Source organism: Notechis scutatus, chromosome 2, assembly GCF_049901735.1.
Source record: "Notechis scutatus isolate UNSWTSFEM ecotype Mainland chromosome 2, rNotScu1.2, whole genome shotgun sequence".
NCBI classification, from domain to species: Eukaryota; Metazoa; Chordata; class Lepidosauria; order Squamata; family Elapidae; genus Notechis; species Notechis scutatus.
Window position 1 is genome coordinate 247,143,736 of NC_142010.1, and position 15,345 is coordinate 247,159,080.

At 37.9% G+C, this 15,345-nt stretch overlaps 1 protein-coding gene across 4 annotated transcripts in view; it reads left to right on the forward strand.

The window, feature by feature from the left end:
• LIFR (LIF receptor subunit alpha) overlaps positions 1 to 15,345 on the forward strand; it is a 112,834-nt gene that overhangs the window by 80,300 nt on the left and 17,189 nt on the right. For all 4 annotated transcript variants that reach the window (XM_087958497.1, XM_087958495.1, XM_026666418.2 and 1 more), the window contains exons 11-16: positions 392 to 557; positions 1,446 to 1,516; positions 2,496 to 2,709; positions 10,782 to 10,958; positions 12,030 to 12,131; positions 13,300 to 13,467. In XM_087958497.1, the coding sequence (XP_087814623.1) occupies positions 392 to 557; positions 1,446 to 1,516; positions 2,496 to 2,709; positions 10,782 to 10,958; positions 12,030 to 12,131; positions 13,300 to 13,467 (898 nt within the window). The remainder of the gene's footprint in view (positions 1 to 391; positions 558 to 1,445; positions 1,517 to 2,495; positions 2,710 to 10,781; positions 10,959 to 12,029; positions 12,132 to 13,299; positions 13,468 to 15,345) is intronic.

Sequence of the window (15,345 nt, forward strand, 5' to 3'; positions counted from 1 at the left end):
CTCGAGCAAGATCTGTATCCCCCCTTTCTGGACTTCCAAAAGGGCTTGAAGACCTGGATCTTCTAGCTGGCTGGAGGACCCAATAGGGGAGTGGTGTCTTGAATTTAATGGATTAATTAGATGTCACCTGTTCCCTGGGCACACTCTGCTCTTTTCCTTTCCATCTTGGTTAATTTGAATTTTAACTGAATTTTAAATGTGTGATTCTTGTTTATTGTTGTCATGCTTTATATGGTATTTTAATTGTATGACTGTAAGTTGTCTACAGTCGCCTAGTGAAGTAGGTGGCACAGAATTGTAATAATAAAATAAATAAAATCTGGACCATGCAACGATAATTCTAACCATCAGCTCTTTGACCTAAATATATGTTTCTGTTTCCTTCTTTAAGAATGTGCTGCTGAATGATCCAGGAAATTCACGTTACACAATCTTAGTGGACAAATTGCATCCATTCACAAAATACAATTTCCGAGTTCGCTGTGCCACCCCAAAGCCTTTCTTTTGGAAATGGAGTGATTGGAGCACGAAAAAAACCCATACAACTCAGCAAGCACGTAAGTGTGTTGAATTTTGGATGGCTGTGAACGAAAGTTGAAATTAAACATGAGTCCCCATGATTTTCTATGATTATGAGATTCACGTGAAAGCACCATCAGACATCTCTAAGCACCAAGTGCATCCTAATAACTATAGATCTGACCATTTTTGGCTTTGCCATAGCACAAAAACGCCCATTTTGCATGATTTTCACATGGGATCAACATGAAAGTACTGTAAAATTGCAGAACATGATTAACTGCCCACAGTCACAACAAGAATCATGAAACTGAGAAGTGAATCATTAATAATCATATTGTGTCTTATAGGTCATAACCACCAAAATAAATTGTATAAAGCACCAGAAACTCTTCCAAATCAGAGATTTTCTGTACTGTTGTGTGAACACTGATCTATTGTTTGATAGATTCAGACAGATTCTATGTTAAAAAAAAGTTCACAAACAGAAACAGAAGTAGTGGTCGATCATTTAAAAAACTGGTCCTCACAAAACTTTATCTTACCTCTTTGTGGGTCAAACTTTAATACATAAATGAAAACATTCAAATGCGCAGCTCAAAACTTCACAATTTTTAGACCATCTGATATGTTAATTTGTGCAACTAATACGTTACACCTACTTTGCAATTAATTAATTGAAATGTTAATAGTAAGTAACATTTAGTGTATCCAGTATATCTTTAAGCTAAATGGTATAAGAAAACTCAATGTCTCTGTAACATTTTTTCCAAAGAATGAAAAATTGTACAGGTTGTACAATTCCTGATGAATAAAAGGTGGACAATACTTAAACAAAGTCTAACATCTTAAAGAAAATGTAACTGTTATATATGCTGATTAACAATTAATACTTCTATTAATGCAATTAACTGTTCTTCTCCTAGAACCAGCAAGAGAGCTTGATATCTGGAGAGAAAAAGATGCTAATGAAGATACAGTTACCCTCTTTTGGAAGGTATATATTGAGCTGTGTTTTGAATATCAATTTTTAAATTTTATTGATTAGATTTTTAAAAATCCTGCCTTTATTACTTTATTAGTAACGCCTCACATAGCTAATACTCCTTCTTCCTATTTTACCCACAACCACCACCCTGGGAAGTGGATTGAGAACTGAGAGAGAATGATTGGCCCAGTGTCACCCTGAGTGTCACCCAGTGTCATCCAGCTTTCATGGCTAAGGAGGAACTAGAATTCACGGTCTCCTGGTTTTTACCTTGGTGCCTTAACCATTAGACCAAACTGGATCAATATTTAACTGACTGAAGATTGAACTTTCCTTGAACTTTCACATAACCCTTTCAAAGGCATATGAGCACCACTGGGAAGATTTATCCTCTCAACAGTCCCAGGAGGAATGGTTTTGTAAAAACATCTTCAACACGGTCAGAAATATACATATATATTGACCTCACCCCTTTCCTAAGAGGTCTGTAGGGGCGTGCATAAGCGCACCAACGTGCCTACCGTCCCTGTCCTATTGTTTCTCTTATTCTTCTTTTATTTTTCTTATATGTACCCATTTCATGTATTCACAACTATGTATACACTTATACTTATTATCTTGTAAACAATTGGCAAATCAAATAAATAAATAAATAAATATACAAGGATGGTCAACCACGGTTGTGATTTTGGCATGCGTAGAACATCTCTTCACGCAAGACATGCTTCAGGCTCCTTTAGCCATCTTGTGTACCCCATGCCAAGACTCCTTTGACCTGTCCTGTAAAATGTTGTCTTCTGGCCCATTTGTATGTCTTTGTGCAATAAGGACAGTTATATAGAAATAGTTTGTCCAGTGCTTTGTAAATAGAGGATAATGAAGAATATTTATGACAGACTTTTTAAAGGCATTTGTTTATTCTTTCACTTCCTTTCTCCTTTTCCTTGGAATAATTATCTGTTTATGTTTACAATCTTTTTCTGGATAGCCACTCCCTATTCTTGAAAGCAATGGAGTGATAGAGACTTATGAGGTATATTGGACCCTTCCGGATAAATCCACAAAGAATGAATCAGTTCCTGCATCCCACAACTCCACCAAAATATATCTTGGGAACAATGATTACATATTTACCGTGAAGGCAAAGAATAAGGCAGGTGTTTCTCCCCCTTCTTCAATCAATAGTGCTGAGCTTCCAGCGGGTAAGTAAAAGGGGAAATTGACATTGTTTATAAGTTGTGGGAGGAATGAGCAGAAAAGGTCCAGTGAAAGTTTGTGTTTAAAAACAACAATATTACCTTCTCATGTTTTTTATTAAAAAAAGCATGCTGATTAAAAAAAGGTGATATTTGCAGTATTTCAATTTCCATTAAAAGTCCTATAAACAGAAGATTGGTGCAAACATTAGATGTTCTACGCACTCTGAGAGCATGGGAAAATTTAGATGATCCTTCATTGCTTTTATGAGCTGAATTTGGCACAAGGTTTTTTGGCAGCATATGGTTCTTCTCTTCTTGAAGCAAGTAAACAAGAAGTTTTCCGTTAATTTCACTTCCACTGAGTTTCTAGTGAGCCGGGATATGACAGATAACAGCTTTCAAACAAGTCACAATGAGGAGCAATGTTTATGAATTATGAACTTATTGCCTTGTTAATGGGGCCAGATTGAATCTTGCTTGCCCAAATATGGAAGTTTTAGTGTCAGCATCCACTTGAATTTCAGTGTGTGTCCACCTTTTTCAGTATCCTATGACTATCACTAAGTGTTGTATCTTATGATTCTTGATGAATGTGTTTTTTTATGTACACTGAGAGCTTATGCCCCTAAGACAAATTCCTTGTGTGTCCAATCACACTTGTCCAATAAAGATTTCTATTGTTCCTGAAATCTTTATTTGTTACTGTACAGTTTACTTATACACTCATGTTTGGTGTATCTATTGAACTGTGAAAGTATGATTTAGTCATATAATAATTTCCATAATTGTATTTAAAACTTTTCCTAATTTTTGTTACAATTTTTCAATAAGATGTGGGAGTTTAAAAAAAACCTAGGATCCCTTAATTTGTCAATCCGATAACTAGGTAAGAACATAAATTGAAGAAACTAAAAACATCTACATGATATTTACACCAAGACCAAGTCAAGAGCAGATGCACACACCTGAAGATTAAAAAAAAAAAAACAACCAGCCCCACAAGCAAATTGACAATGAATCTTTTTTTCTTCCACTTCTGGGGGAAATTGCTGTGGTGGCTAGGACTAGCCACGATGTTAGTGATTTTACAGGACAATCTCCCTCAAAGTTCTGGGACTATAGTATTCTGAAACTCTTCCTTACTTTCCCTGAAGCCCATGGTTGAAAGAAGGGGAAAGAGGACAAGCAGTCTTCCTGTGCTACAGTGATATGAGTAAAGGGTATCTGAGATTTTTATGAAGGAAAAGTCAACTACACTGAGATATGATATTCTCACATGTGGACTGTAACTTGCTTCTTTCAATGTTCTTCTCTGTTGTCCTTCAATTCTTATTCCTATAGACCAGGGATGTCAAACTCAAGGTCCGTGGGCCAAATACAGCATGCAGGGTGCTTAGATCTGGCCTGTGGGACCCTGGAAACAGTGAAGGACCAGCCCGCAGTGCCTCTGCCAGCGAAAACGGAGCTCATTTTTACTGGCAAAGGGTTGCAGGAGGCTGTTGCAGACAGAAACAGAGCTCAGGAGCTTGTTTTCATTGGCAGAGTTCTCAGGCTATCACTGGCACCCCCGACATGACTGACGTCAAGCTGACCATGCCTACCCTGGCCACGCCCACCCCGGCCTCCCAAGGTCAAATACAACCATGATTCAGCCCTCAATGAAATAGAGTTTGACACCCCTGCTATAAACCCAGAGTTGGATGGAGTATTCTGAGACTTAAAATCACCCATCTTAAAATTTGCCAAATTTGAAAAACACTACTATAGATTATGGTGAAATCCTTTATTCTGGAAAAATACAAGTGTGGTGGAGACATTAGCTTGGCAGCTCTCTGGCCACTCTGAATGGAAGTGCAATTTTAATTTGCAAATCAAATAAATACAGAATGAAATCCAAGTGTGGTCATTGAACCCCGAGAAGTCATTTTTCTCCTATAGGTCATGACACAATGTCTTTGCAGCGGCATCTTTGGGTAGCTTTCAGTTGGCAACTCTTCTACTTCCTCTGTGGTGGCTGCCATGATACAAAGTTTTTTTTTTTTTTTTTGCAATGCCAGATGGAGAAATAAACAAAATATTTTTGCTCTACTTCAGCTGTGTTTTATATGCAAACTAAGTCATAGAACACAATCATCTTCATTTTTGACTGTAGGTTACTATTTGATATTGTCTTTGAGAAACACTTCTTGTGATGTTGCTTATCCCGAAAGCAAAATAGTTTTGTGTGTAGTCTCCCTAAATGTCTTTTAGGTTTCCGATTCTCATTTTTCCTTGCATCTCTTTTGAGATTCCAAAGGTATATTTCATTAAAAACAAAAGCAAAAATGCATCTGGCAACATTAAAGACGACTGCACATATTATGGTATGCGCTGTTTTTGGACCAGAGTCTCATCCCAACAACAATTGGCTGATGTAATACATTCATCGTCCTAGCTTTGGCATACCAATACTTGGAATCAATGAGAAAAATTATTAATCTAGATTCTTATTAAGATGGATTAATAATGATTTTTGGGGTTATATTGATATTTATTATCATAATTTTTGCTTGCTTGTTATAGATATATATTTATTTTTGTATTATATTTGTACTTAGTTTTAATTGATTTCATGATTGTTAACTATCCAGAGGAATTTATTTGAGATTGGCAGCTATAGAAATTTAAAAATAAATCAAAATGTACCATGAGATAGCTAAGAAGAATCAAACTTGGAAATTCCAAGACTGTAAATTACAGTGATTTTTTAAAAAGGAAAGAATTGGAAGAAGCAAACACCAATAATTCATGTGCTGTTGTTGAGGAAAAAACAACCTGAACCTAGCTATGTAGTTATTAGGGGAAATCTTGGTGCAAGAATTTTTCTTTTGTAAAAAAAAAAAAAAAAAAGAATGATAGTTCTTATTATTTAGAGTGGTGATTCTCAGATTTTTTTTCCTGTTCTGTATTATAATTTTGAAGCTTAACATACAAACATTTTCAAAATTAAGTGTGCTGATACTTAAAGCTTGTGAATCAACAAATTTTAGGGATATACAGTATATGGTAATCTATCTGTATCATCTCCCTTCCTTCATCCTAGATTGACACACATCCTTGCCCAAATCTATCCATTGTTCTTTGTTCTATTTACCTGTGTTTCCTATGCCAGGAGAATGAACTTTAAAAGAAAAAGGCTTTCTTCGGAAAATCTTGTAGCCATGGAAATAGCCATGTTTTTGTAGTTTTTGTAGAGAAGTATTGAAAGTAAGAATTATACTAGTGGACATACTGTATATTCAGCATTCATTAGGTCTTCAGAAATCCAGCCTAGCCCGAATTATTTATTAGAACTTCAAACTACTATTGAGGATTCACTAAAATGGGAAAGAGGAGGAGGAGGAGGAGGGGGAGGAGGGGGGAGGGGGACGAGGAATCCAACATAACTTGTATGCCTGAAATGGCCATGTGCTGTGAGCATGCATCTGAGAATGTTTAAAAACTTGCACACATTTTATGATCAAAACTTACCAGCTGAAGCAGTTGATTTATTAGCATTGATTTATATGTACTTCACAAAGAACCAGTCTGGCAAGTCGCTCCCTCAATGGATTTATTTAACCAAGAAGGAAACAACAGACAAAGAGATGGTGAGAGGAGTGGTAGTTAAGGGGAGGAATTTTCTATTTTTATATTCTAATATTATGGGATCAGGTGAGCTAGAATGACATATACCTGAATATAAACTAATATCCTTGAAGTAGGTTTTGTACTAATCAAAACTCAGGATTTTGCTTCTTTTTAATGATAAACTTTTCTTGAAGAGACTGGTACCATTTCTAAAGTTATGGAATTTCTTTGTAAATTATACTGGGGATTTTTTTTTTCTGTGAACCATTAGCTACAATTCCAGGTTCTGTAATCTGTAGCTCTGACTGATATGAGCAGCTTACAGTCCTTATGCCTCATCTGATGTTCCTTACAAAGGAACATTTTTGGATGACTGTCTCTGCATTATTCCTAACGTAACCGAGAGGCACCATGAGTCATGGATCCCCATCACAGAGGCTGACTCATCTAAAAAGCAGCAATGAGGAATACGCTGGTTGTTGCTTCAGACTGGACTTTCTGCTTTTTTGCAAATATTACTGATGCTTATGGAAGACAATGCTTCATTTGTGTGTATTTGTATGTGTCTTGCTTGAGATACGCTTGTGTGTTTTTTTTAATGAGGGAATTTAGAAAGGAATGCCGTCAGCACAGTTGGCAGTACAAAGGCTGGAGGAGCTGAGCAATAGTTAAGGACTTAAAATATCTCTCTCTGCTACAAAAGTCCAGAATAAGATGAAGCATATATATATGGAAGCACTGTTCATGTAACAAGATGGGGGAGGTTGTGTAACCCCTTGCCTAGTTGGCTCATGGCCAAAGGCCCATCTGTTTAAGGTATGAAGATCACAACAGAAAAGGGTTCTTCTATCATGCTTTGATTCTGCTTTGCTTTCAGAAAAGAAGAGATGGGTTTATTCTTTTCTGTGTGTGCCCCTGCCATTTTAGTTATTACTTTGCCATGCTAAGGGGTTCTTGTTAACTTGAGTCCACTGTCAACCGAAGTAATGCCCTAAACTCATTTAGGCAGTAAATGTAAGGTGTACAAGGCAGCAACTCCAAATATACTAAACCTTCTGAGTGGACCACTAAACAACTTAAAAAATGATCTAGTAAAAAGAAAGTCAACCAAAAGAGCAACATGCAAACAAAAACAAATAAAACACCCCCAGGAAAAGTTTAATTAGTGTGTATTGTTTAATGGACTGCTCAATTGGCCATGACCACCCAGTCACATGACCACCTAGCCACACCCATCCAGCCGGTCTGGCCCCCCAACAGTCTGAGGGACCATGAATTGGCCCCGTTTATGAAATTTGAGGGCCCCTGATATAGAGAATGTTCTCAAAATCACCGACGCTACCACCAACACAAAACTCAAGCTTGCAGTCTAATGGGGTTACCTTGAAGAGACGCCATGATTCCTTGAAGCAAAATTGGATTTCTTCTGAAATAACTGAAATAAAATCTGGCAATTGTCACAGATTTGCTTCTTGTGAAATTTGAAAATTGTGTTGCTTCCATGGCTTCTGTTTGCTTCTCTTTTACCTTCTACCTTCAACATGCTGTGGATAGCAAAAACACATGCTTTTGCATTTAAACCCCACTGCTGAGGAGCAACAGAATTAACCAAGTTAGAAAGGATCATCTAGTCCAACCCTTAGCCCAAGCAGGAGACCTTACACCATTTTTGACAGATGGCAGTCCAGTCTCTTCTTGAAAGCTTCTAGTGATGAAGCTCCCACAGCTCTCAACTATTCTAGATCATGTAAGACAGCATCCACTTTGGGATGCCCTGAAGCAAATCTTTCAAAATTCTGTCTCTGATATAACAGGATACAGAAAGTAAGGGGTCCTGCAACATGAAGATGTTTCTGTTAACCACCAAATACCTTTGTTTGGCAGCTTGGTCAATCTCTTGGTGATTGGAAGGGACCTTGTAGGTCATCTACTCCAACCCTCCTCCCAAGTAGGAGACCCTACACCATTCCTGACAAATGGCAGTCCAATCTCTTCTTGAAAGCCTCCAGTGATGAAGCTCCCACAACTTCTGAAAGGAAGCTGTTCCATTGGTTGATTGTTCTCACTGTCAGAAAGTTTCTCCTTATTTCCAGGTTGAATCTCTTCTTGTTCAGTTTCCATCCATTATTCCTTGTCTGGCCTTCAGGTGCTTTAGAAAAAAGCTTGACCCCTTCCTCTCTGTGGCATCTTCTCAAATATTGGAAGACTGCTATCATGTCTCCCCTGGTCCTTCTCTTCACTAGACTAGCCATGCCCAGTTCCTGCAATTGTTCTTATAGTTTAACCTCTAGTCCCTTGGAGGCTAAACTCCCCATCTTTGTTGATTTCCTCTGCACTCTTTCTAGAATGTCAATATCTTTTTTTATAATGTGATGACCAAAACTAGATGCAGTATTCTAGGTGTGATCTTATTAAGGCTTTATAGAATGATATTAGTACCTACATGGTCTTGTTTGAATCTCTCTGCTAATGTAACTTAGGATTGTCCTGTTGTAGCATGCCAGTTCAAGTCCACATTTCCTATTTCATGCTAAGTGGCTTAGCAATCTAGTACAGTGTTTTTCAAACTTGGCAACTTTAACTTCAACTTCCAGAATTCCCCAGCCAGCCTCCTGCTAGAGAATTCTAGGAATTGAAGTCCATGCATTTAATATTGTGAAGATTGAGAACACCAGTCTAAGATATTCCATTACTTAGAGCCAAATTATACAAGGAAAAGAAAAGTATTTTTATAAAGTTTAACAATGTATTTCCATTTTTTAACCTAGAATGTCACTGATTCTTATTATGGTAATGTCTTGATCCAGTTTTCTGTTTTGAGTTGTCCTGAGCAGAAAAATTATACTGAAGCTAGGGTAATAATAATAATAATAATAATAATAATAATAATAATAATAATAATAATAATAATAATAATAATAATAATAATAATAATAATAATAGAAGTTAAACAGGCAAGCGTTTGCCACATAATACCCCAGACTTAACAACTGTTGATAAGAAAGGCAAAAAAAATCTGGATAGCAGGCATGGCAATACCTGAAGACAACAGAATAAAAGAACTGAATAAAATCACAAAGACTGAATAAAATACAAAGACAATGGCTGTGGCAAAAGAAAGCAAAAAGAGTACCAATAGTAATAAGGTGCCCTGGTGCAATCCCAAAACATTTGGAACATCACTTGAACATCATTGGCATTGACAAAATCGCTACGAATCAATTGCAAAAGGCAGCTTTACTTGGGACAGCTTACATTCTGTGACTGAAACCTTTAACCACATCAAACAACACCACCTGCCAAAAGCATCGAAACATCTGGCAGACGGTGTGATGAAACATAATACCAGCATTCACAGCAAACTGTAATATTGCCAGCATGATGAAATATGCATCGTGCTGTCATAATGCAAACAACATCATTATATACATAACATAGCCAAAAAGGCATTAATCTTACATAGCTTTTTCTCTGGTAATATTACATTACTAACTAGAGCATACAAAATATTTGCTAGACCAATACTCGAATACAGCTTATCAGTCTGGAACCCACACATTACGTATCTGATATTAACACAGTTGAGAAAGTCCAGAAATATTTCACAAGAAGAGTTCTCCACTCCTCTACTCGTTGTAGAATACCTTATGCCACCAGACTCGAAATTCTAGACCTAGAAAACCTAGAACTAAGCCACCTTCGGTCCGATCTAAGTATGGTATATAAAATCATACATTGCAATGTCCTACCTGTCAATAAATATTTCAGCTTCAACCATAACAATACAAGAGCAAACAATAGATACAAACTCAAGGTTAATCACACCAGACTTGATTGCAGGAAATACGACTTCAGCAACAGAGTGGTCAATGCCTGGAATACTCTACTTGACTCTGTGGTTTCTTCCCCAAACCCCAAAAACTTTAACATTAGACTGTCTACTATTGACCTCACCCCTTTTCTAAGAGGTCTGTAGAGGGCGTGCATATGCGCCCAACGTGCCTACTGTCCCTGTCCTATTGTTTCTTTTATTTTTCTTATATGTATCCATGTATTCATAACTATGTTTTTACTTATACCTATTATCTTGTAAGCAATTGACAAACCAAATAAAATAAAAAAACATCTTATCCAAGTACTTTAGTCGCCACATCGGTGTCATGACATCATCATGCCCATTTTGTCCTAAGCTCCCTCTACAGATACTCACAAGTAATGGTGTGTGTGGCCCTTTAAAATCCAAGTTGCATGAATCCTCCTGCGTAAGGAACTTAAGAATTGTGTGGTCACCCAAAAGGATCTTGTGTATTTTTTGTGTTCATTGAGATCAAAGTGACATTTGAGAATGTAGAGGGGGCAACCCACAGGATATTTTGTATGGGCCATATCTGCGTTAGAGTTATAATGAGCATACTATATTAGTGCATAGTTTCAAGGATTAATCTTTGATTTTACTTTTTTAACAGGTGATATTTACATAGAAAAGGGAATTGGAAAAGTCGATAGTATTTCTCTTGCTTGGCACCCTGACTCCAATGTGACTTGTGGCTACGTAGTGAGGTGGTGTTATGATCCTGAACCATGTACAGCTGTTAACTGGGAAAAGTTTTCTTCAAGTGTGACTAATGCTGATATCAAATCGGGTAAGACAGTGATGAGATTCAAATTTTTTTACTACTGATTCGGAGGGTGTGGCTTGGTGAACGTGGCTTGGTGGGCATGGCAGGAGAAGGATACTGTAAAATCTCCATTCCCTCCCCACTCCAGAGGGAAGGATACTACAAAATCCCCATTCCCTCCCCACCCCACTAACCTGCTTTCCAGCTCCGTTCTCCTGTGCCGGGCAACAAAAGAAGACCCAGCTGATCAGCTGGGGCTTAGGAGGCAGAGAATAGATGGGGGCAGGCCCAGTCAGAGGTGGTATTTGCCGGTTCTCCATACTACTCAAAATTTCCAGTACCGGTTCTCCAGAACTGGTCAGAACCTGCTGAATAGCATCTCTGAGGTAAGAGTGGCGCTTCAGTTTTCTTTCTGAAATTGAGGCTAAGTGGGCAAAGAACAGCAGAAATCTTTTTGCAATTTAAGTGTTATAAGAAGCCAACTGGCAACCAACAAGGCAATGCTGTCTATGCTTAAGGAGCTAGTTTAAAGCACATAGCTCTCTATCCCTAGCACATGCAACTTTGGACCGCTGGCTCTTGCTGCCTGCTGATAGGTCACAATAGCACAGGGGTGTCAAACTCACATCATCACAGGGGCATCATGTGACTTATCAGGACTCCCCCCCCCCTTCACTAAACCAGGCATGGGTGTGGCCAGTGCATGTCGCATCCAGCCTGTGGGCCGGGAGTTTGACAGCCCTGCAATAGCACATGTTAAGTAATGACATGTAGACATGCAAGCCCTTTTCAGGACTAACCAGAAAAAAAGTCATGTAACAATAACAAATAATAAAATTAAAAAAGGAAAGATTCCAAGGAAGCCGCCAGATTTATTTTGAGGAAGATTATTATTACAGCTTATTTATGCTCAACATCTTATTTTGAAAGATCCCAATTGTTAGGTAAGTTGTCATTTTCTCAATGTCTATTGTAAAAAAAACCACATTTCTCTAATTCAAAAGGTTGTTTTCTACCTGCTTGATATGAAAATATACCTTTAAAAAAGTTATAGCACCATAATGAAAATTTATGAATGATGTTTTTGTGTTGCAGACGTCTTCCAGCCTGGAGTTCGATATACATTTTCTGTCTTTGGCTGCAAAGAAAATGGATATCAGATACTGGGATATATCAAGGGCTACATACAAGAATTGAGTAAGCATATGTTATTATTTTTTTATTAAAAGTTGTTGGCAGAAAAGTGTTCATTAATAGAACTGGAGATTATTGAACAAAAGCCAGGATATGAAATAAGAGCCAGCTGATATTAGCTTTGCACTTGCATTTAAGTATGTTTATACAGCTGGTTGGCTCAGATCTTTTATTTTCAAATGATAGGATACAATTAGAAGAATTATAGCTCTCTCTTGAAAATAAATGGGAAAAGAAGATAGTGTATAAACAGGATCCGGCCATTTGAGAAAACACTGCAGTGATCTAAATCATTAAATCCAGTCCTTAATGTTAAATATTACTTAAATGTCTATAGGTCAAGCTAGGAATAAAGACAGCTCCAGAAAGGAAACGTGTCTCAAAGCACAACTCTTGGACTTTTTCTCCCATGTTGAAAATTATCCAAAGAATACTTGAGTGAAGAGCTGCTCTAGACTACTTTTCTTGCAAAACAGAATTCTGCTAAACTTAAGTCATAATCCTTCTTTTAAGATAGGTGGAGCTCATTAGAATTCAGGAGGTTGAGATAATAGACAATGAAATGCCCTCAATAATTGTATTATTTCTTAGAAAATGAATATAACAAGATGGGTATCCAAAAGATACTTTTTCAAAAGGCAACTGGACTTTTTTTTGTTTTGGCTTGAAAATGTTTTGCTTCTCATCCAAAAAGCTTCTTCTGAAGAAGTTCAGAACTGAAAAATCTTCTTGGATGAGAAGCAAAATGTCTTCAAGCAAAAACAAAGAAAGTCCAGTTGCCTTTTGAAAAAGCACCTTTGGGACAACCATGACCTGCATGACTGAGAATCTCCATAGACAACAAAACGGGTGATTTTGTTTCAGGATTTAACCACTTCTAAATGTTCCTCACCTTGCACTCAAAAGCTAACTAGCTACCTAGAATTGCCTTCTGTTTGCAAAAGGCATGTTTTACTTCACTATAGCCCAATGATTCTCAGTCTTGGTAACTTTAAGATGGGTGGACTTCAACTCCCAGAATTCCCCAGCCAGTATGGTGAATAGAAGACCATCCATCTTAAAATTGCTAAGGTTGTGAAATAGATGCTCCAATGAGGAGAGGAGGATATTCTGAGTGGGAGGGTATCTGTCCTCTCCACATTCAAGGAATATTTGGTTGTTTCCTACCCAGGTCCCAAAACGGCACCTGATTTTAGTGTGCAACATACCACCTCTGATTCCATCGTAATAAAATGGAAGAATATATCCGTTGAAGACAGCCGAGGCTTTTTACAAGGTTATTTGCTTAGATGTGCCAAAGGAGAGAAAGATGGCCTAACGCCAAAATATTTTAAACCAGGTAAAGAAATATCAATTGGATTATTTTAATTTTTGTTAAATGTGACCTTTTGTTTTAGGATTACCGCCAACATTGCAACCTAACCACAGGGACACTGTGGAAATGGTGAATTGAAACACATTTCTAAACACTCCTGCTCCACAGTAATTTTTATATGTGTGGCTTATTGAAAGGCGCAGTACTATCTGATTTTTAATCTTCATGGCCCTACCAGGTCCCATGCAGAACCTGGACAAAAATGCTTATTATATATGATAGTTGTACTGATAACAATCTTATTATGACTGTAAATATAAAATGAAGAACACATACAAGAATTTTGGAGGATGCAAACAGTGGTTGTAAATACTGTACTTTACTGTACTAATTCTCTGTATTCAGTATACAGTAATATTCTGTTATAAATACTGTATTGCACGATAATACAGTAACTCTCTGAAATGGTATAGGGTCTCCTGTTTGAGCAGGGGATTGGACCTCCAAGTTCTCTTCCAGCTCTATTCTGATTGAAAATGTTTATATACAGCACTGGTTAAGATATGTGGGCACTATACCTCTGTCATATTTTAAGCTATGATAAATAATGGTTTAGTCAACTTAGCTTTCATGCATTTGTATGGGGGGGGGAAACCTCTCAAAAAGGTTGGAAAAAAAAAATGGTTGCATAGCTAAAGAAACCTAACTCTAATATTTTGAGATGTCTCCTGCCCTCTTGCTGTCTGAATGGGAATTGATATGTCTTGTCTCTTCATCCGTCTTGCAAAGCTTGGTTAAGGCTTATGAAAAGTGTAAGAGGAACTACAGATACCCGATAAACAAACTTCATAGGTTGCTCCTAGAACAGCTTTACCAACAAGGCCATCTTTTAAGAAATACACCTGCACCAAAGCTATCTCTGACAATTGCCAGAAAGTACTTTCACTCTTTTAAAGGAAATATTTCCTGCACATTGCAAACTCCTTTTACAATTCAGCTACACCACTGTGATACAAACAGGCTTAAATATCTTAGTTTAAATCTATGTTGGAAAGTAACAAGCAGAGCGTAATATTTATTCTAACAATCAAACATGCAACAACTGTGGAACAACACAAACTTCTCCATATACTGGAGAATCATCCTTCCTTATTGGGACCATAACAGCATTGGTTGCACTCATGGATGATCATGGTCCTTGACCTCTCAGTGGCTTTCAATACCATCAACCATGGTATCTAACCCCAATTTAGGGATTTGGGGGTAGACAGCACAGTTTTGTGCAGTTACCTCCTTCCTCCAAGCCAGTCCCTAATAGGGAGTGAGAAGTCTAGTGCATGTCCCCCTTCTTTGTGGGGTACCAAAGAACTTGATGCTCTCTCCGCTCCTGGGTGAGATCATCGGTTTCTTTATATATCACCAATAAGCTGATGATACCCAGCTATATAGCTCTGTCCCGGATGAAATGAGAGATGCAATGGATGTCCTTTCATGGTGCCTGGAGGCTTTGGGGGTCTGGATGGGAAACAACAGACTTCAGCTGAACCCTGGTAAGATGGAGTGGCTGTGAGTGGGCTCCTCTGTATCCAGGCATTTACCATCTTTGGTCTTATTGGAGTTGCACTACCCTAGACACTCATGGATGATCACTGTCCTTGACCTCTCAATGGCTTTTAATACCATCAACCATGGACCCCATAACTTTTGGGTCCTCCTGGACACGACTCCTATTCGAAAAGGAGGTGGAAGACATGGCCAGAAGGGCCTTTCCCCAACTCCTCATTGTGCACCAGTTATGCTCCTTCATTGATAGGGAGGCTGTCCGTTCAGCCAGTCATGCCCTGGTTATGTCCCAAGTGGACTATTGCAACATGCTCTACATGGAGCTATCATTGAAAAGTA